The sequence below is a fragment of the Trachemys scripta genome, chromosome 7 (assembly GCF_013100865.1).
Source record: "Trachemys scripta elegans isolate TJP31775 chromosome 7, CAS_Tse_1.0, whole genome shotgun sequence".
In the NCBI taxonomy this organism is placed as follows: Eukaryota; Metazoa; Chordata; order Testudines; family Emydidae; genus Trachemys; species Trachemys scripta.
This window is the reverse complement of record NC_048304.1, coordinates 59,331,623-59,353,355: the sequence shown is the minus strand read 5'-3', so window position 1 is coordinate 59,353,355 and position 21,733 is coordinate 59,331,623. Positions and strand designations below refer to the sequence as shown.

The following is a 21,733-nucleotide window of genomic DNA, read 5'->3' as shown; positions in this document are numbered from 1 at the left end:
GACTAAACTATGTACATAATAGTTTTTTGCCTTTTGTTTCATAATAAATTTTATTTATATAACCCTTTTGCTGATTTTTAAAGTGTTACATAAACAGGACAGGTGAAATATTATCATGTAAAGCAACCATAAACACATGAAAAGACCTAGGTTTACAATTTATGATTAAAACTCTACTATCTACACAATATACATAGACATAAAATGTAAAAACTTAAATATCTTAGAAACAGTAGCCAGTCAGTTGTTTTAATTGTCATATTTGAATTCAGCACATCAAAATACATAATAAATAGCACATTTTATCTCTGAAGCAGACGACTTCTCAAAAATTGTAGACCAGTGTTACGTGTGTTTACACTGTTATGGTTGCATTGGTATGAGCTACCTTTTATCTGAGCCATAACTTTAGGCTCCTACTTCTGAGAATCCTGGCCTACAGCTTTGTTTGAGAGAGGAAAGAGTTTGTTCATTCATTTTGTGGTTTTATTGCTATTTCCTGAGCCTTATGGTGGGCCATTGGCTACAACCTTAATAATGGAGACTGGTACCTCTAAAACAATCATCACTGATAACTTTGCTTAATTGAAACTTTTCAAAAGTGGCCCGTGCATGAATTTCCAGCAGGACCTAATGAGATGGAAAGTTTGGAGGGTCAGTAACAAGGTGCTTTTGGCTAGAGTGGCAGTTCCCAGACTGAGGTCAATGGAGTATGTGGGGAGCTGGCCAATCGCATGGCTCTTGAGCTTCCTCCTTGTTTCCAGCTCAGAGAAGCAGAACAGATGGGAGGGAGGTGGCTGCAGGCTGCCCACTCAGCCATTCCATGAAGAGCGGGCACGCAGGGGAAGCTGGCTAGAGCCCTGCTTTCCTACTTGCATTCTGGGGATGCTAGGATCATGCGGTTATGGTGGCTGCTACTCCCCTGCCGCAGCTCAATTCTGGATTTTATGGTTTGTTGGTTTTTGTTAGAGGCTCTTCTAGCAGCGTTTACTTTCCATTTCCTAATGTGGAGACAAATGCCTCCCAAATGATCCTGCTGCATGCTTTTCCCAATGCCCATATGTGCCATGGCTCTGGCTGCTGGGGAAACGCTCCCCTTTTTCATTTTAAACACTGCTGCTGTGTTTACAGTTTCTTTCTTTTTGTTTTCAAATCCTTCCTCCAGGACAGAATTTGGTTGGATACTGATAAGTGCCAGCGTCACTGTACCTCCCTAAAGGAAAACGAAATCAACTGTAGGCCCCAGACAGAACAGCAAGAGACATGAGCCAATCTGCCAGCTACTTTACAGCAGGCACATACCCAGAAAACTAGCCATCAGGCTTCTAAAATGTCTGTACTGGGAATTAAAGCAGGAATGAGTTAACATTGACACAAGTTTTTCCAGATAAAAAGCATGGGGTCTGCTTGAGATGATTTACATAGTTATTTATACCATGCTATACACCACAGTATCTGAGCACCTAGGTGGTTCGCTTTAGACGAGACCACATAGGAATCTATAGGTGATTAAACTCTCTTGTTTGCTCAAGAGTAAAGGGAGTTAGAGGGCCGGTGACAGGGTGAGCTGGCCCTTTATGGGCAGTTGGGCTCAGCCTGGATTAGCCCGCTTCTCAGGTGATGGGACTGAGAGGCTGCGGGATGTCATGGTCATGTGACCTGTGGGGCTACACTATATAAGAGAAACCTGGGGATGAGCCAGACAGAGCTAGGGTGGGCTGTAAAGGACTGTGACTCACTGGGGGAGGCCTGTATGGAGGGTAAGGCCCTGGATGATTGACTTTTGCTCCAGCAGAGGAGAATTAATTCAGTAAAGGAATAGAATTGGCTAGGAAGAATGTAGGCTGAGGCAATGGATGTGCCCAATGCTGCTCCAGGTAAGCTGCCGCTATAGGCCCCAATGAATCCAATGTCTCCTCGCCCATGAAATCTAGTCTACAAAGGAAACGTAATCCTAGCTCCTGACCTTCCTGCCTCAGCCAGCTGTGGAGTTATAGTAACTTTCCGGAGGTGTGTGCACCTGTGACGTTCTCTAAAGTGACATGGTAAAGCCCACTGAATGCATCTTAAAGCACAAAGCTAGCAGCAGCCTGAGTAACGCCCAGGGAAGAGGAGCAAGGAAAAGAGACAGTACTGGGATAGAACAGAATCCTTTGGGTGAAACTGAAAGGATGAAGATCCTACTGTCGATAAGGAACACGGGCCTACGTTGGTGTTGGGTGGTACCGAGCTTGAGTCACCTTCAATTTCAAGAGGACAGGGCAGAGTGCTCAGCGCTCTCTGAAATTTAAACACCCTCAAGATGTCAACTGGGCACCCAAAATAGTGAATCACTTCCTAAAACGTAGACACCTCTGTGAATTCTCTCTCATTTTCAGTGATGGTGAAAAGTGCTGGGGAAAAAACCTTGAAGACCAACGGTCTCTATCTATCAAAGGCAAGGTAAAGCACGCTCAGTATCAGTGCAAGCAAAGGAGTGTGGACCCTCTTTGTTTACAGAGTTATGGATTGGATAACATGCTCTTGCTCGAGGATACAGAGGTGACCACAACTGGGTTCCTGATACTATCCAAACTCAGAAGGTACACCTAATGTGATATGGCATCGCAACATCGAGCAGATTTGGGATTTTCCCCCAAAACAAAGACACCGTCTGTACCTGCTCTGGCTGATCCAAATTCTGAAGTTCAGGACACTGTAGTTCCAAAGATTCCTAGCATGGAGGAACCAGAACATGAATTGTCATCTGAAGCATCTGCTGAAGGGTCTACTCCAGAACCTGAAAGATGTTACCCTGTGTGCACCAAAGGAAACCACCGGAGCGACTCAATTTAGATTGAAATAGTTGATAGTTAAGGCTGACGGTGATACAGAGGCAGAATAATCCTCTCATTCTGTCTGGAGTACTCAGATGCGTATTCTGACCTCCTTAGTTACACTGGAAATTTATAATGTTAGGTTAGACATGTTGGGGGCGAGGGTAGCAACTCAATAAGGAAGGAGGACTGTAATTGTGTGTTCTTTGCCTGATCACTAGAGGGCATCTGTAGATATCAAGAGCCCTAGTAGTGGAGCAATAAAGAGAGTGTCAGAGCAAGAAGCAATGCAGTAGCTGAATAAAACAAGCAAGTTACTTAGCTGTCTGTCCATGTCTTGGTTATTAGTCAAGATGGTCAGTGACACAACCCCATGCTCTGAATGTCCCAAAGCTCCGACTGCTAGAAGCTGGGACTGGATGACAGGGGATGGATCTCTGGATAATTGTCCTGTTCTGTTCTTCCCTATGAAGCATCTGGTACTGGCCACTGTTGGAAGACAGGATACTGGGCTAGTTGGACCATTGTTCTGACCCAGTATAGCCAGTCTTATGTCTTAATTGGCAGGTTCCTGGGTCCAGAGGTAACAGATCTAACAACCGGGAGTGGGAGGGGCAGGTACACGACTGCTATCCCTTTACCCAAAGGCCCTGTGGTCCTAGAGCACTGCCTATCTGAGGGTCTCTCAAGTGCTGTACAGGCCTGAGGAAATTCACCCACCCCCTGGGCCTACAGGGCACACAGGGAAAACAAAATTCATTCATGTTAGCTCCTGATCCCTCGATCCCCTTCTGATCCCCACCACCACCCAGCTTGCAACTCCTGTGTTGCCAGTTACTCCCTTATTCCACCTGCGATACCTTCATGGCTCTCAAACAGGCTCATACTAATAATGTTCAGGAGAGAGAATTGCTTATGCCAAAGAAGTATCTTGAACATGACGCCATCTACCATCTTCACAGCTGTTACATGTTTGCGTCACAATGCTGGCAATAAGGTGTGGGTGTTTCTGTTGCTGCACTGGGTGTGGCCATCAGCAAAAACTGATGAGCAATCAAGACCTCTGAATCCATGGGGACCAAAACAAGAGCTGTACAAACTCCATTGAATTCTGGGTTAGTTCACCAGAAATAAGAAGCAACAGAGTTTGCATGAGAAAGTTTGTTCTCATGAGATTTTCTGCTTGGCTTTGCAGGTCCAAATAGGGTGACCAGATAGCAAGTGTGAAAAATCAGGACGGGGGGCGGGGGAGGGGCATAGGTGTCTATATAAGACAAAGCCCAGAATATGGGACTGTGCCTATAAAATGTGGACATCTGGTCACTCTAGGTCCAAATGACACAGACACGGTTATGCAAACCAAAATGTTCCACCATTAGCACCCAGGGACTGTCTACTTGAGAGATTTTTGCACTGATGTAACTTGACTGGTAGATATAACTACACCAATGTAACTAGACTGGTGCAACCCCATGTAAATGTCCTGCTTTGGTGTCAAACATACATCGCTGCAGTAGTATCATCACTGCAGGCCTGTATCTTCACAGGAACTTTGCATCAGTGTAACTACATTGGTGCAGGGATCCCTAGTGCAGACAGGCCCTTAACAATCTAGCAGTTTTGCAGCAGCCACAGGTTGGCCATGTTAAAAGCACAGCTCAGATCCTGGAGAGGCCAACAAGGGTTGCAAGATTGTCCGTCATTGCAAGGAAGGCAGACTCTCTTTTAACCAACCCTATTAGCCTAGCCTCCCAGACCTTCCCCTGTAATGTGGGACTCTCCCACTTTCAAAGCTCTTATCTCCATTAGCCCCCACTTACTTTTTTCCCCCAGACTCATTTAGCGTCAGACACCTGGTGCTTTAGAAGCAAAAACAGAGCTTACAAACAGGGCTTGAGTTCAGCATGATATAAAGCCTCCCTGGTACTAGGTGGGGGTGCAGTTATCAACATCTTAAGTGGATTGCAATTAGATCAGCTCTGGTTTATGGATGTCAAGCACACTATAATCCTACATTTACAAAGCAATCTGTCTACGTTGGCTGACATTCAAGTCAGCCGTTGAAAGAATGTGCATGCTGGCGGGTTCTGCACCTGCCAAGAAAATGGGGATGGAGGAAGGAAGCTTTGGGGAAAGTAAATGTTTAGAGCTGGTTAAAAATATAAGTTACGATTAGCACGACCTGAACTCTAGTTTCTTTACGGAAAAAGCTATGTTCATGTCACCTCTAAAGGGTCTCGAAGGAAATAAAGAAGGCTGCACTTCTTATAAACACGCTACAGTAACAGGGCTTGAGTCTGATCAGATATTTTATTACTGTTTGTTTGTATTACAATAGCACACTGAGTGATCGCAATCAGGTTGGGGTCCTGTTGTGCTCAGTGCTGAACAGACCAACTGTAACCCATAACCCCTTCCGCCAAAAGCTTGCCTCAGCAAATCTTGTGCAACTCCACTGACGTTTACACCAGTCATTCTCCACAGAAGCTGCTGCATGCTGAGCACTTTTGAAATACTGCAGGTAAACAAGCGGAGACACGGATCCTGCATAAACGAATGGATGTGCTTAACTTCATTCATAGATTTTTAAGCCCAGAAGGGACCATTATGATCATCCGCTGTGGAGCACAGGTCAGAGAATGTCACCCAGTGATTCCTGCCTCAAGCCAAGATTTTGTGGTTGAGCTAGTGCATACTCTACTTCAACACTTAAGTTAACAGGTTGTAAAATATGAATTACACTTACATCACCAGGACCACGCAGGAGGATGAAGTTAAGCACATCTGCTGGATGAGACCCTTAAACACCACTAAAATGAATGGAAATTGAGCAGCCAAGACCTATCAGCAGTTTTGAAAACATCAGCCCTAGCTAACAGGCACTTTAGAAACACATAGCAGAAGTTAATGAAAGCTTTTAAAATTCTGTTTCCAAAACAACAGTTCTATTTCATGGCGTAAACACTTAAAAGAAAAATACAAATCCGAAATGTTCTGCCCAAGGCTGCATGCCACGTCCTTGTCAATCTCTCCCCTGTCTTGTTTAGAAAGCCCAGTGCAAGCTGGTGCCCACTGATAGCACAGTAGCATTTCTGGAGAATTTCAGATGTAAACAAAAGGAGGGCTTTGCGTGGGAGATCCCTGCAGCTGTTTGACAGTGGGCCAGCTGCCACTTCAAACTGGCTTTAGTACATCATTCAGAAAGAAACGGGTTCATAAACACGCCGGATAGTAGTTTACCAGTTAGAATTCCTTCTAGATGTCAGAGTGGCGCATTATCAGCTCTGCCTCCACCCCCCCCCACACACACACACCTTTGTGTGGGCTGTGTGCAAAGGAAAGGTACTTTCTTTCTCCTACTTTCATGCCAAAGAACAACTCCCAGCTGATATTTTCAAGTGAGTATATTTTACTGAGCAGTTAAGCTGCCAGCACTAACAGGCACTCCAACTGCACCAAAAACATCGCTGTAGCTTTCTGGATTCCTCCCCCCTTAATAAGTACCTTGAAACATTTAACTCGTTGGGACAGTATTTCCTTCACTAGCATTATGAGGAGCAAACTGCCTGGTCTGTGTTTGATCTGCATGCTGTAAAGCACAGACCAACCTTCCCTCCCTCCCGCTCCCACCCCCATTACTGGGGCTAATCAGTGGGTAAGATACATCTGTATATGTTACACTGGTGGATCTTTCTAGTGAAGACAGGCCCTTAGGCTCCTAAATATGTCAGCCAGTTTTTCAAAAATGGTGTGCACCCAGCACCACCAACTGCCTTAATGGGAGCTGCTAAGTGTTTGGCTCTTTTGAAAATAAGCTCACTTACTCAGGAGTTGAAATCAGCTTTTGAAAATCTTGGCCTAAAGTCCAAGTTGGTAAGTGCAGTTCAAGAGAAAGATATACCATTAATGTACCTCTAAAAGGCCAAAACATTAAACACTATGGCAATCCCAAGCCAGTTTGAGTGATTCCCACTAATATTATGCAGAATAATATTCATCTTTAATTGACCATAATGATAATATTACTTAGCTCTTCTATAGCACTTTCCATCCTTACATCTCCAAGTGCTTTATGATGGATGTCAGTACCATTATCCCCATTTTACATATGGGAAAACTGATGCACATGAATGAAGAGTCTCATCAAACAACTTAATTACCACAGATCATTTGGTTTCTATTGCTGGAAAGGTATGACTATCTCCAGATATCCCACAGTACAAATTGTCCTGTGCTTACCTGGAATTTTACTTTCTTTGAGCGGAAAATCTTTTCAGGAATTACATTATTAATATCCCTGCCTCAGGAACTGAATCTTGTCTTTCTTTTGCTGCACATCTTGTTTGCTGAGGCTTTGCAGCTGGCTAATAAAGTATTCATCAGCTCATCAGAGTAACTCTCCTGTTGCCTTTTCTCAGAAGTCACAGCTTCCATTTTTCTGGCTCCTGTTGCAAGATCAGACCTTGCAAGAGGAGATCCCTCCTGAGGGGAAGTAAAATGAGAGACTGACTTCCTGATAAGCTAGATCCAACAACCATGGCCTCCTCCTTGGCCAGCAACAAGCAATGACTATCACTTCAGGCCCCTCCTCCTGGATCTGTTGGATTGTCATCAAGCCACTGACATGAAGGCACACAGTAGAGTTCTTGTCCATCTTCGGGAGAAAGAGTCTGTGATGAGAGCTTTGGAGTCCCTCTTGGAGTAGAATCCGGACACCTTTTTCTTAACCTCAGTGTGACAGGTTGATGGAAGATGTTCTCAGAGTCATCTTTACATCCATGAACACGTCTAGGTGGCAGCTCCACTCTCCCTGCTGTATTCATTGGCTGCTGAGCCAATCCACTTTGACGCTGCATGTTTATGTGTAAGCCCAAAGACATGTTAAATGAGCTTTTCGTCCAATACAGAAGAACCTTGGCTTCCCTCTGGAGTGTTGGAGACCCGGCTTCTGCATTTATGGAGGTGTTGTCCAAGGATGTTTTTGTTTCTCAGTGAAGTAGTCAGCTCTCTGCAGGTGTTTCTTACTGCCCTGAGCCCCACCCCATAGTTACATTGCTAGATAATATCTGCTTGTCAAATGGGTTTGACAAGAAATATACTTGTCAGCTAAAGTTTTAGGTGGCAAAACTTGTGATCTCTAAAACATCAGATGACAATTGGTCAATGTGGTACACAATGTATACAGAATACATGCAGCATACACATGCTGTTGTATGTAGGATATACTAGTGTATATGGGGTTTTCAGGTTCTGTAGATACTAGCAGGGCATATAGAGGGTCCTATGTGTACATAGTGCATATTGGGTGTACAGAGTCTTAGGTTATTAGGGAGAGACATGGTTTGTCTGTAGCTTGTGTGATACAGGAGGGCCAGGGAGCAGTGGGAAGTGGTAGAAGGGAAGTATATAAACCCTAGGTTAATTAAGGCGTGGTTCCCTGTAGACTAGGAAGGGTTGCTACAGGTTAATTGGAGCACCTGTAATCAATTAAGGCCCTGTTAGAAACCTAATAAAACCCCCTGCTTCAGGCAGTCAGGAGGAAGGAGAGAGGACTGGAGCTTGGAGGTGTGCTGTTAGACTTGGAGGAACAGAAAACCAGAGTAAGGGAGACCCTACCCCAGCAGGGGAGGGACATTCCCTCCCCCAGCATTTAAGGACTGAAGGTACCCCACCCATGGGAGAAGAGGGTAAGAACCTGCAGGGGTTGAGAGGGGCTGGGACTCAGAGTGAGGAGCAAACCCAGACCCCTCCCCTGCTTCCCTCCTTTACCACCTTCCTGGGCCACTAGTGGGGCCCTCGGTGCCCCAAGAGTAGGGGTAAGGGGTGGTATTTTAGCTCCCCCACCAAGAAAAGTGCAGGACCCACCATACTATATCGACCATCTTGTCACATGTGGTGTCAGGAGTGGGATCTCTGCGCTGTGAACATAATCCAGAGTGGGTCACAAACACCCTGCCTCAAGATGGAGGATCTGGTCAAAGCACTCGTGCAAGCCACTGCCGCCCAGCAGGAGGCTACCCGGGTTCAGGCAGCTGCCCAACAGGAGGACATGCGGCTGCAGCAAGAGACCAATCACCTGCTGATGACCCAGGCCACCCAAGATTGGGCCATGCTGCAGGAACTAGTGAACCAAGTGAAGGTCCTTACGGAGCTGAGCCGCAGGTATGATAGGACATGGGGACCATACGGGCCAGCTACTGTCGGCAGAAAATGACCCGGGAGGATGATGTGGAGGCGTACCTCCTGGCTTTTGAGAGGACAGCTCTGAGGGAGGCCTGGCCCTGAGACCAGTGGTCAGGGATCCTTGCCCCATTTTTGTGCAGGGAGGCCCAGAAGGCCTACTATGATATGACGACAGAGGAGGCCGCAGATTGCCCCCGACTGAAGGCGGAGATCCTGCCAGCGCAGGGGTAACAACAGCCTTGAGAGCCTGGAGGTTCCATGAATGGCAGTACTGTGAAGACAAGACACCGCGATCACAACTATTTGACCTAATCCACCTAGCCCGGAAGTGGTTACGCCCGGAGGCTCTCAGCTCAGAGAAAATGATGGAGCTCCTGGTACTGGACCACTATATGAGGGGACTATCCTCGGGCCTCCGAGCCTGGGTAGGCCAGAATGACCCCTCCACCTATGATGAACTAGTCACCCTTGTAGAGAGACAACTGGCAGCCCATGAACTGTTTGAAACCCCAGGAGGTGAAACACGGCGTTTTAGGACACCAGTCCCAACCCCGAGGCCCCGGATCATCGAGAACTCCAGGAAACCCATAGCTGGAAGAACAGGCACCAAGGAGCAGCCTGAGGCCCCAAAGGGACCTGGGGGCCCGGGGGGAGAGGGTTGGGTAAGCGAGTCAGAGGGCCCAAGACAGAGGGCAACCTCCAGAATGAGATATCGCTGTTATGAGTGTGGAGAGTTGGGGCATATAGCAGCCCAGTGCCCCAACAGGGAGGAGCCCATGCAATGTAATCTGGGGGATCCCGGGGACCAATGTGGCCTAATCAGCCTGGTGGGGGTTGCGATGGCCCAACATGAGTACACCAGGCGAGTAAAGATGAATGGCATCCAGACCATAGCTATGGTGGACTCTGGGAGTGCTGTCACATTGGTCTCAGGGAAATTAGTGGGGCAAGACCAACTGAGCCGGGCCAAGAGCACTGGAGTGACATGTGTCCATGGCACAGTAAATTTCTACCCCACAATTCCAATACGGATTGAGATCCAGGGAAGTACTACCAAGATGACTGCAGGGGTGGTCCCCAAGCTCCCTTACCCAGTCTTAATTGGCAGGGACTTTCCTGGGTTCGAGAGCCTACTCCCCACCCTTGAGTTAGGGAAGGGAAGTAAACCCCGAGCAGAATGTGAGGTACCCATGGATGATCCTACCACAATTTTTGCTGGGTTTTCCCCAGAGTTATTTTCACCCCCTGGGAAGTCCCGGAAATCCAGATGGGAAAGGAGAGCAGACAAAAGATTAGGAAGCAGGATCTTGGCAGCAAACCAGAAAGCTGCCCTGGTTGGGAGGAAGGCTCGTGGAGACCCAGAGACGGCCCCCAGCATGAGCAGAAGCACCCCAAAAGAAGGAGGGGAACCCAAGTCAATAGAATCAGGCCAGATTGGTCCCGCACGCGAATGTTTTGGGCAGAACCAAGCCGATGACCCACTATATGCAAACGTGAGGGAGGAGGTAGTAGAGGTAAATGGCGTACCAGTAGAAGGGAAAACCAAAGGCACAGGGCCATACTATATAATCAAGCAGGATCTGTTGTACCGGGTAGTGCCAATACGGGGGGAAGTAGTAGAACAGCTCTTGGTGCCACAGAAGCACACAAGGGCTGTATTAGAATTAGCTCACAGTCATCTGTTTGGGGGACATTTAGGAGCAGACAAGACCCTGGATAGAGTCCTAAGAAGGTTCTACTGGCCGAAGTCCAACACTATTGCACCTCCTGCCCAGAGTGCCAGCTGCATAGTCCCCGACCTCAGTTAAGGACCCCGTTGGTACCCTTGCCCATAATTGAAGTTCCTTTTGAAAGAATAGCAATGGATCTAGTGGGCCCACTAGAAAGAACAGCCCGGGGCCACTGAAGCCTACTTGTTATCCTGGATTACGCTACATGGTACCCCGAAGCCATTCCTCTAAGGAACCCCATGTCCAAGGCAATTGCAAAAGAACTGGTGCAGGTTTTGGCTAGGGTAGGCATCCCTAAGGAGATCCTGACAGATCAAGGGACTCCCTTCATGTCGAGAGTAATGAAAGACTTATGTACCCTGCTCCGCATCCAAGCCTTGTGGACCTCGGTCTATCATCCCCAAACAGATGGTCTGGTTGAGCGATTTAACCGCACTCTCAAGAGTATGATCCGAAAGGTGGTGGCCCAAGACGGAAAAGATTGGGATACCTTCCTATCATATCTGATGTTTGCAATACGAGAAGTTCCCCAAGCCTCTACTGGTTTCTCCACCTTCGAGCTACTGTATGGACGCCACCACGTGGCATATTAGACATTGCGAAGGAGGAATGGGAGGAACAACCCAACCCAGGGAAGAATGTCATTGCACATGTAGCCCAGATGAGAGAACGAATAACCCAAGTGACCCCCATAGTACGAGAGCATTTGGAGAAAGCACAAGAGGCCCAACAAACCTACTACAATTGTTGGGCAAAAACACGGAAATTTCAACCAGGAGAACGGGTGCTGGTGCTGGTACCAACAGCAGAAAGTAAGCTCCTGGCCAGTTGGCATGGACCCTATGAGATCGTTGAAGCTGTTGGGGAGGTAAATTATAAGGTAAAGCAGCCAGACCGCCGAAGGCCAGAGCAGATCTATCATGTCAACTTACTGAAACCCTGGTACGATCGGGAGACGTGCCTGGCCATCCCACCGGCCACACCCCAGGCAGATGGCCCACAAGGGCACATAAGGATATCCCCCGAATTAGCCCCAGAACAACGAACAGCGGTCATCGAAATGATCCAGTGGAACCAAGATGTGTTCTCCACACAACCAGGCCGTACGAGGCTGATCCAACACCACATTGTCACCTGTCCCAGAGCAAGGGTGACCATAAAGCCATATCGCATACTGGAGGCAAAAAGAGAAGAAATTAGGGCAGAAGTAAGGAAGATGCTGGAACTTGGGGTGATTGAGGAATCCCACAGCCAGTGGTCCAGCCCTATTGTCTTGGTCCCCAAGCCTGATGGCACCCTGAGGTTTTTGTAATGACTTTCGGAAGTTAAATGAGGTATCCCAATTCGATGCCTACCCGATACCATGTGTTGATGAGCTGGTGGATCAGTTAGGCAAGGCCCGATACTTGACCACCTTGGACTTGACAAAAGACTACTGGCAGATCCCCCTGGCTGAGGACGCCAAGGAAAAAAACGTTTTCTCTACACCTGATGGGCCTCTTCCAATATACCGTCCTCCCTTTTGGGCTCCATGGGGCCCCTGCAACTTTCCAATGATTGATGGACAGATTACTTTGACCCCATGCCAAGTATGCTTCTGGCTATTTAGATGACGTGGTAATCCATAGTCCTGACTGGGAGACACACCTGGGGAAAGTGGAAGCGGTACTAGATACTCTTAGACAGGCTGGCCTCACTGCTAACCCATCCAAATGTGCAATATGGATAGCCGAGGCCAGATATCTCGGGTATGTAGTCGGAAGGGGCCTGGTGAAGCCCCAGTGGAACAAAGTGGAGGCAATACAGAAATGGCCCCGCCCAATCCGAAAAAAACAAGTCAGAGCATTCTTAGGGATAGTAGGGTACTATTGCCGGTTCATCCCTCACTTCGCCACAAGGGCAGCGCCTCTGACAAACCTAATAAGAGCTCGGGGCCCGGAGATAGTTAAGTGGACCGAGGAAGCAGAGGAAGCTTTCACAGACCTAAGGACAGCCCTTTGCAGCCAGCCAGTGCTCATAGCCCCAGATTTCACAAAGGAATTCATCCTACAAACAGACGCCTCGGAGGTAGGACTTGGGGCCGGCCTTTCACAGATGGTGGGAGATGAGGAGCACCCGATCCGTTACCTCAGCCAAAAGCTCCTGCCCAGGGAGCAACGGTACACCGTAGTAGAAAAGGAATGCCTAGCAATTAAATGGGCCATGGAGATTCTACGGTACTACCTACTTGGGTGGCAGTTCACCCTTGTGACGGACCACGCCCCGCTCCAATGGATGCACACAAATAAGGAGAGGAATGCACGAGTGACTAGATGGTTCCTGTCCCTACAACCTTTTCACTTCCGGATCCAGCATAGAGCCGGCAGCCAACACAGCAACGCGAACGGCCTATCACGACAACACTGTCTTTTGTCCCAAGTAGCCAAACCCCATGGCGTTGAGCAGGGGAGGGGGATATGTGATACAGGAGGGCCAGGGAGCAGTGGGAAGTGGTAGAAGGGAAGTATATAAACCCTAGGTTAATTAAGGCGTGGTTCCCTGTAGACTAGGGAGGGTTGCTACAGGCTAATTGGAGCACCTGTAATCAATTAAGGCCCTGTTAGAAACCTAATAAAACCCCCTGCTTCAGGCAGTCAGGAGGAAGGAGAGAGGACTGGAGCTTGGAGGTGTGCTATTAGACTTGGAGGAACAGAAATCTGGAGTAAGGGAGACCCTCCACCAGCGTTTAAGGACTGAAGGTACCCCACCCAAAGGAGAAGAGGGTAAGAACCTGCAGGGGTTGAGAGGGGCTGGGACTCAGAGTGAGGAGCAAACCCAGACCCTGCCCCTGCTTCCCTCCTTTACCACCTTCCTGGGCCACTAGTGGGGCCCTCGGTGCCCCAAGAGTAGGGGTAAGGGGTGGTATTTTAGCCCCCCCACCAAGAAAAGCACAGGACCCACCATACTATATCAACCATCTTGTCACACTTGCTATTTTCAACCTCCCTCCAACCTCCCCTTCTCTCTCAAACCACAGATATTTTACTCAAATTACACAGCTATTCTGGATGTAATTCCCCTCCCCCGCCCCCATCTATTTGGTAGGAATAAATAACTTTGCAGTATAATGATGTGAAATGTTCCTAATCCTTTGCTCTTTGAGCATTTTCCTAACCATCACCACCACCTCATCCTCCTCCTTTTTGCCAACCAATATCTGATAAACACACGCCCACACTTCAAAAATCGCTTACAATAAAGAGCTTTATTTACAAAAAGACCTTTTCAGAGTGAGGAATTTGCTTCTGTGATTTGGAGGATCTTGAGACTTGGTTTTGTGTGAATATGGGAGTCTGAATAAGCCATGGGCATATAAATTATGGGTGAGATTTCAAAAGCACTCTGTACTGGCTTAACTCTGCTCCTATTAGAAAAAAACCCTTCCTAACCATAATGATAGTTCAGCCCTGGAACTGATTACCTAGGAAGGTTGTAGGATCTCCCTCATGGTGGATTTTTAAGATTAGGTTAGACAAGCATCTGTCTTGAGGTTCCTTCCAGCCCTATGTTTCTATGACTGGTAAAATTCCCATTGTCTTCAGTGGGAACATAGTTAGACCAATGCTGAACACTCTTGAAAATCCCTGCCTATGTGCATAGAATTGATACTCATTCTAAAACTCCTGCAATGTAGAATGCATTCAAATGCCACCTGGTCAACACATCAGAAGCTTCCCCCCACCATTTCCTTTGTCATTGTGTTTATTTAGACTGTCTTTGAAAAAGTTTCTATTCTAAATGCATCACAGTGTCACTGTATGTGAAATCCAATTATGACAACCTTGTCTGCATTCCCCTGGGACCATTTAGTTTAATGTTCACAAAGAAACAGAGAAAAGCTTCTTGTTGGCTTCCTAAGGGTCCTTGGGACACTTTAGTGTACTTAGAATTTAAATGTGAAGAAGTGACACCTGGTAAACATAAAAATTCATAACATATTCTAAGGCATGTGCATTTCTCAATAAGTGACACTGATATTTGGATTGTTTAAAAGCGAAATGTGTTTAACTAAACAGCGGCCTCTATTGGTCAACATGAAATCACAGCATCATAGAAATGTCCGGCTGGAAAGGACCTTGAGAAGTGATCAAGTCCAGCCCCCTGCGCTGAGGCAGGATCAAGTAAACCTAGACCAGCCCTGCTGGGTGTTTGTCCAACCTGTTCTTAAAAACCTCCTGTGATGGGGATTCCACAACCTCCCTTGGAGATTGTGAGACTTTAAAATGTGTAAAGGCTGAGTAACTGCTAGATAGAGGCTAGGAGCTGCTTTAAGGTATACCCGCTTGTAATTGCTCCCAAGGTCCCATCTGCTAGACAGGGTTTGCTGGTGCAGTGTGCTCTGCCTACAACCCCTCCCCACTCCTCTCTGACCTGGCAGTCAGGGGGATCTAGTGAAAACGTGTTTTATAGATAGCCCAGCAAGTGGAAAGCTTCCTCTTTCCTGTGAACTGTTTGGAGTTTGGTTTTGTGCTGAACTCGGAATTTTGCCAGCTTAATACCCAGGCATTGTGGACAGGTGGTTTGTGTGTGCACCCTCCCACTCCTTGGCTGGAGTGCAAGATCAGAAAATGAATCTTGCTTCAGAGAAGAGAGCTGGTTCTTGCTTCGTTAGTGTTCTTTGCACAGACTTCTGTTTTCTCCTTGTGAAAGGTTTCAGAGATGCTGACAGCTAAAAGTCATTTCCGAACAGGATTTGCTTACCCATCGCAGTTCATTTCAGAGTGGCTTGTAGTTGTTTCTCCAAGTAAGAGGAGACAGACAGAATAAATGCTTCTTTTACAGCAGTTGGTTTGGAAAAGCTGGACTTGCATCTCCTACCACCTGGTGCTTTGTCAGTACAGAATGCTGGCATTTAGGGATGGCTCTAACTAACAATAGCAACAGCGTGCCCAGCAGGGACCTCTTCCCTCTGAATCACTTAGAAAAAGAACCTTGACTAGTTGGAAAGCAAGTAAACTTCCACCCTTTAATTCATTCTGTCTGCTTTGGGATAAACTCTTCTGCTTTGGGAGCCCAATCTAGAGACCTGCTAGGCACCTGAGACTCTTATTGAAATCAGTAGGAGATACAGGTCCTGTATGCCTCTCAGGATCAGGCCCATCCTGAATAGATTTGTTTTTCCAGATGGGGTTCCTTGTTTTTAAAATCCTCCATAATCTTGCCCAGCCAGTCTCTCTCTGTCTCTTTGATCCCCTACATGTTGCTGTTGTTGAAAGGCCCTTCAGTTCTGCAGCTTGGCCTCCTGCCCCCTGGGACTGCTCTCCTGTATCTCTTTCTTGTCCAATCTTTTGCTTGTGCCTCCTAATTTCTCTCTCCCTGCTGTCCCTTATTATACAGTTCTGCAACCCTAACTCTTTACAGGGGCCCAGGTGTATCAGAGGCGCAAAGCAAAACAAAGTTGTGTTACTGCGCTGTCAAACGTACAGCAGGGATGAGGCAGCAGGTCTTCAAGAAACAGGGACACTGCCTGTTTTAAAACTGAGAACTGAACGGCCTAGAAAACGAACCTGGAATGATCAGAGTCAGTAAACCTCAGCATGATTAATAACCTTTTCCCTTTGACCTGAAACACACATCAGAATATGACAGCCTCATCTGCGTGGCTGGTGCTTTGCTGGGTTAATGCAATTAAAAGTGGGTATTTAAGTAACCCCATGGAATATTGCTACAGTGGCACTGACCTTTAAGAGAAAGCGAGGTCTCCACAGGCCTCGGTGCTTCCCAATATCTACAGAGAGTCTCAGAGATATACTGTTAAGGCTTTAATCTGAGGAAAGGCAGGGGAATGAGACGTCGCTTTCTTCTGCTAACATCGTTTTGCATGAGGTTAAATGGCCTTTCTGGTATCTTTTTCTGCACACTTAGGGTTTACATTCAGAGTCTGTCTGCTGCCCTCCAGCTATCAGAGAACAGGCATCTGCTGCTCACATAAAGCCCACTCTCGTGGCCTTTCACTCCTTAGAGAGGGGCGCATATAATTAATAAGCAGTGGAAGTTTAATAGGCAAAGGAGCCAGTGAAATGCACCAGGGCCAGCCAGAAATATAGGAGATAAAGGAGGGGAGACCCGAGGCAAATCTGCTAGTTCTCAAATTGATTAGCAGGGTCTGTTTGTGTTTGGGATGTTTGCAGGACTTGGCAGGGAACGAGCTTGGGCTGCACATCTTAGAGGGTTGGTGCGAGTTGGGAAACAAGCAGGGAAAACTGTCCAGCCAGCAGTGTTACAAACGTGCCGGGGGATCAGAGAGAACAGCATGACTGAGCATCGGCCGATGGCACGGGAGGACTTGATTTGGGGCCAGCGATGTAGCTCTGGCCCTTTGCATCTTCCTGTGGTACCTGCTGCCTAGGATACTGCTGGGGGTACCTACGTGATGGGGAGCAGTCTCGTGGGAATAATGATGACTTGTTGGCTGTGAGGCTTGGAGAGACGCAGCACCTGAGATGGGGCTGTGCTGCTGCAAAGACTGGAAAGGCCGCTCTCAGGAGCCCAAAGGTAAATTTGCCTTTCAAAACCTCCCTGTAGGCTTCAGAGAAAAGTCTCCCTCCTCATCCCCCACCTTCACCTCCCCCATGGGTTGTTATTTTGCAGAATATCATTGCTTCTGGAATGGCACTACCCTGTGGCCTCATTAAGCCACATTGGCATTGACAAGGCTCCTATCTCTGAAGTTCAGTTTTAATGTCCTGATGTCCGATTCGGTCAGAATGAGAGTCGTTCCTTTTGTTCCCCCCTTTTACCACCGTGCTGAGCTATGTGAGTAATGCTATTCAGTGGCAGTGCTGCAAGGGCAGCCCCTTGCTACATGCCAGCTTCTGAACCAAAGCAAGCAGTTACATGAGGAGATGCTGGCTGAAAGGACGGTGGGGGCAGGGGGCAATGGCTGCTCTCAGTTTATTTCACTTTGATTTCAGTCGATCGGTGATCAATGCACAATATGTACATTTCACGGACTCTGAGTGCTGCATGCGATCTGTGTTCAGTAAAATCATTAAGTGGTCGAAACTAGGTCTAGTCACCCCAATTTATTACTAGTCCAGTACTACGTAGCCTAGCATAAGTTGGATATGACTTGGGTTTTAGCAGCATAAAGTGGAATGGAGAATTGGGTCATTTTCCCTTATTTTCTGAGAACATTAAATCCTTTGAAAGGTGTGATCACTTCTAAAATGGTTACTAAACAGCCACAATGGTAAATCACTATGGGTGTGAATTCTATTGAAAATACAGTTCAGTCTTTTTTCTTTTTCCCAAATGTAAAGTGAAACTTGACAAATAAACTACAAAGGTTCCCCCGGGGAGTCACATCTGATGCACTGTGTTTCTCATCTGTTCCCATTTATTTCCTGTGCGACTTACATCCTTTCTGAAGAACAAGACCTTTAGGGGATTAGGAATAGTTTCAGGGTGCAGGTGAGCCAAAGGAGTTTGGACTCTCTGTCGCTCTCTCTCCAAGCAGGAGTCCTGACTGGTCCTATAGTTGTATTCAAATTAAACTACAACACATATTGGAAAGAACAATGTGATTTGGCAACTAAACAGCTAGTACAGGTGGTCAAACATTTTTCATCTCAAAATTTTGGGGGATAAAAACTGCTTTTTTTTTTTTTTTTTTTGACAAAACAGAAACCTTTGTAAGAAAATTACACATTTCACTGAATTTTTTTGGTGGGTTCATTGAAAAAAGATTAATAATTTGTGAAGGGGTTGTCACAAAACAAACTTTTCCATTTTAGACAAAATAATAAAAATAAAAAAAAATGTCTTCTGACAATCGAAAACCAACCTTTTTCAGGTTTTTGATAAAAACCCTAAACATTCTAGGAAATCTTTGACAATCAAAAAATGTCCATTTTCTTTGAAACTTTTCCCGGAAAGTGAAAATACACTCTTTGATGAGCTCTAGCCTTCAGGGTCACAAGTTTAGTTGTAAGGTGTTAAACAGATTATGTTTGATTTTGATCTTTTAAAAAAAAAAAATACAGAATGTTTGGTGCAGCCTTAATGCAACATATCGCTTCTGTACGTCCATCACTCCATACAATTTTATTATTCCAGCGAGTTATAAATCAGCAGATATGAGCTACATTCAAATAAATAAAAGTTGATACCAAAAAGAAATCTAAACGAAGAACACATGATGAGGTGATATCTATCCAATCAGCTATATTTGAAAGGGGTAGATGCTGAAATGGAGTTAATCCAAACTAGATGAGGCGTAATTTGTCCCCCTGGGCTCTCTCTCGGATGGGAGCTCAGAAGTGGCGAGGGTCAAATCAAGATGATTATAAATGTGCCTTGATTAATTTAACTCAGAGACAACGGACACTTGGTTAACATGACTCCAAAGCTGATTATCCCTTCTGCTGAGGCTCACAAATGAGGACCCAGGATGAGCTGTATCATGCTCCTCACTATAGGTGGGCCCGAACCAACCTCCCAGGTCAAAGCAACCCTGAGTTTTGGCTCTGGAGTTCTACTAATTTCATTCTTGGATTGAATGAGGCTTGAACCCAGAGGCCAAATTCTTTGATCCCAGTTATATTGGTATAAATCCAGAGTCACTCCATTGACTTTACCTAAATTACTCCAGTTTACACTGGTATAAGTGAAATCAGAATCTGGCTCTATGTCTTCAAAAGGGGAAGATTAATACACTAATCCACATCGCCCCCTCAACAGCATTCCCCGCCCAAGGGGAAACCCTTTCTAAAGAGAACATTTTAGTCCGCACACTTCATTTAGGCTCAGAAGTGTCAAGTGTTTGTGTGTCAGATCTGTACCATTAACTAAGCCTGAAAAGCTTGGCAACACCACAGACTTTTATCCCAATTGAGATGAAAGTCCAGCATTAGTCAAGCTGTTCTTTATCTACAGAGCCACCTGGCCAGGCAGAGAGGCCAGAAAATACAGTATACGAGTACTTCATACTAACAGACATCGCAGGGCTTTCTTTCCAGCTTAGCCCATTAAAGTGCCTGCCACGGGTTATTTTATGTTGAAAGTATATGTGATGCCACTTTTACTATGATATAAATGTTTCCCACTGTAACAATTCTCTCTTTCAGGCTGTTTGGGAAAAAAAAAGTCCCAATCAAATTCCTTCCCCAATATTGGTTATGGACAAACAAGCTTTTATAAAACTGGAGACCAGTGCAATCTTTGTAATATATCAACCTAATCTATGGGCAGCTAGAGAGGCTGGGTATTTTCCACCTCAATCTATATTAGAGATGGGTCTCAGCTGCAGAACTGGGGCCTGGATTTGCGATCTCAGCCAAATGTGTTGCCCCTGAAGTCAGATTGCCTGGGGGGGGAGGGGTTTCTGATCCCCATCCTGTTCCCACACCAGCTTCCATGGAGGTTCTCTTTGGGTCTGTTGCTGCTGCAGCGCAGGGCTGTCGGCAGACTTTGTGCTGTTGGCAGGTGGTTTCAGAGCATGGCTGCCTTTGCTCTGGCCTTTTGCCCGTGTGCTTTAACTGGCACCATTTGTTGGTGAGCTCTGGCAATCCTGATGGTGGATGCAGGAGGGATGGCATGGCTTATGACCAAGTGTAACAGGTTGGACTCACCATCGCAGTGCCTCCTGCTGGTTTTTCCGGGAATTAGCTCTGTCCAGCTCTGGAACGCCCTTTGCAGGGGGTGTTTCACCTGCTGTTTGCTCTGCTGTTTCCTCTGTCTGTGGGGGCCCGCATCACTCCCGGACTGTGGTGTCCTCTTCAGGGCACGGCCCTCCGGCTCTGCCCCACCTCCGTTGTCTTCCCCCCCTTTCAGGGGAGCCGGGAGTCCTTCACCCGGCTTCTTGCCGCAGTGGCAAACTAGAGCCCATAGTCTAACTCCTCACTCAGGGCAAGCTGCAGTCCTTTGGCTTGAGCCTGCACTCAGGTGGCGCTGCAGGCAGTTAACGAGCCCAGGCTGTGTCTCAAAGCCGGGCAGTAAGCAAAGTTATTCAGTTCCAACCTGCACTCAGGTGGGGCTGCTTGCAATTAATAAACCCAAGATTCAGAGGTGGGCAGGAAACAGTCTCTCAGTTTGGGCCTGTACCTAAAGTCAATTACCTCAGGCTTTCCTTCAGCTAGCCTGAGGGAAGGGGAGACTGCTACCCACCTCTTGGATGGCAGGGGAGACGCAGGCCCTCCCACTCCACTGCATCCCGGCCCAGGGCCCTAAGGGTGGTGGAGGGGTCTGCCACCACGTCAGCAGGGATCCAAGCTGCAACACGCGACTTGCCCTCTGCCAGCATTGCAGCCAAACAGGGGTCTACTACCCCAGAGCCATGTCCACACTCCCCCTCCACGGGTACTTGCTGGTCTGGTGAGGTAAGGTGCTCTGCGTGGGCCTTAGTTGCCAGCAGAAGGTCTGCCGGGGTTGGGCCAGCTGGTGATCTGGGCTAGCTGTCTGTCTCCTGTGGGGTCGGGTCATCCCGGGGTCCGGGTAGTCTGGGCCAGTTGTCTGCTTCCCCTGGGGTCAGGTCGGTCCAGGCAGTCCGGGCCAGTCGTCTGCATTCTGTGGGCCTGCTGCCATTTCCCAGCGCAAAAGCTCAGGGGAAGCGTCTGTCCCCTCCAGTGGCTGGGTCCCCACTGAGCCTCCGAGTCCCACCTCTATACTTCCAGCCCTGCCCCTGGCCTCCGGGGGCGGAGCCAGGGGCAGGACTCCGCCCACAAAAGGGTGGAGCCATCCTTCTCCTCCGTTTCTGGGGAGGGCCAGTCCACCTCACTACACAAAGACATTGATGGTTGCACACCTTGGGCTGTTGCGCTGATCCTGACAGCTTCAGCCTTGGTAAAAAGAACAGCTTGGTCTGTCCCTGGCACCTCAGAGCCGCTGGCAGGCGAGTGGATTATGATCTGGAGGGAGACCAAAGCACAGATCTCCCTGTCTATGAGTGATCATCTAGGGTGTGATGTGCCAGGTCATGAACCCAGGCCAGTGAGTGCCCAAACAGCCACCACATCCTGGCCTCCA

The 21,733-nt window shown here is 47.4% G+C and overlaps 1 protein-coding gene across 3 annotated transcripts in view; it reads left to right on the top strand.

The window, feature by feature from the left end:
• Positions 1-21,733, top strand: part of ARHGAP22 (Rho GTPase activating protein 22) — a 225,339-nt gene that overhangs the window by 46,563 nt on the left and 157,043 nt on the right. Inside the window, exon 1 of one of the 3 annotated variants that reach the window (XM_034777443.1) lies at positions 16,914-17,263. The exons of the other annotated variants lie outside the window; for them this stretch is intronic. Coding sequence (XP_034633334.1) covers positions 17,212-17,263 — 52 coding nt within the window. The 5' untranslated portion in view covers positions 16,914-17,211. Of the gene's footprint in view, positions 1-16,913; positions 17,264-21,733 lie in introns of those variants that run through there. 3 annotated transcript variants of the gene reach the window in all.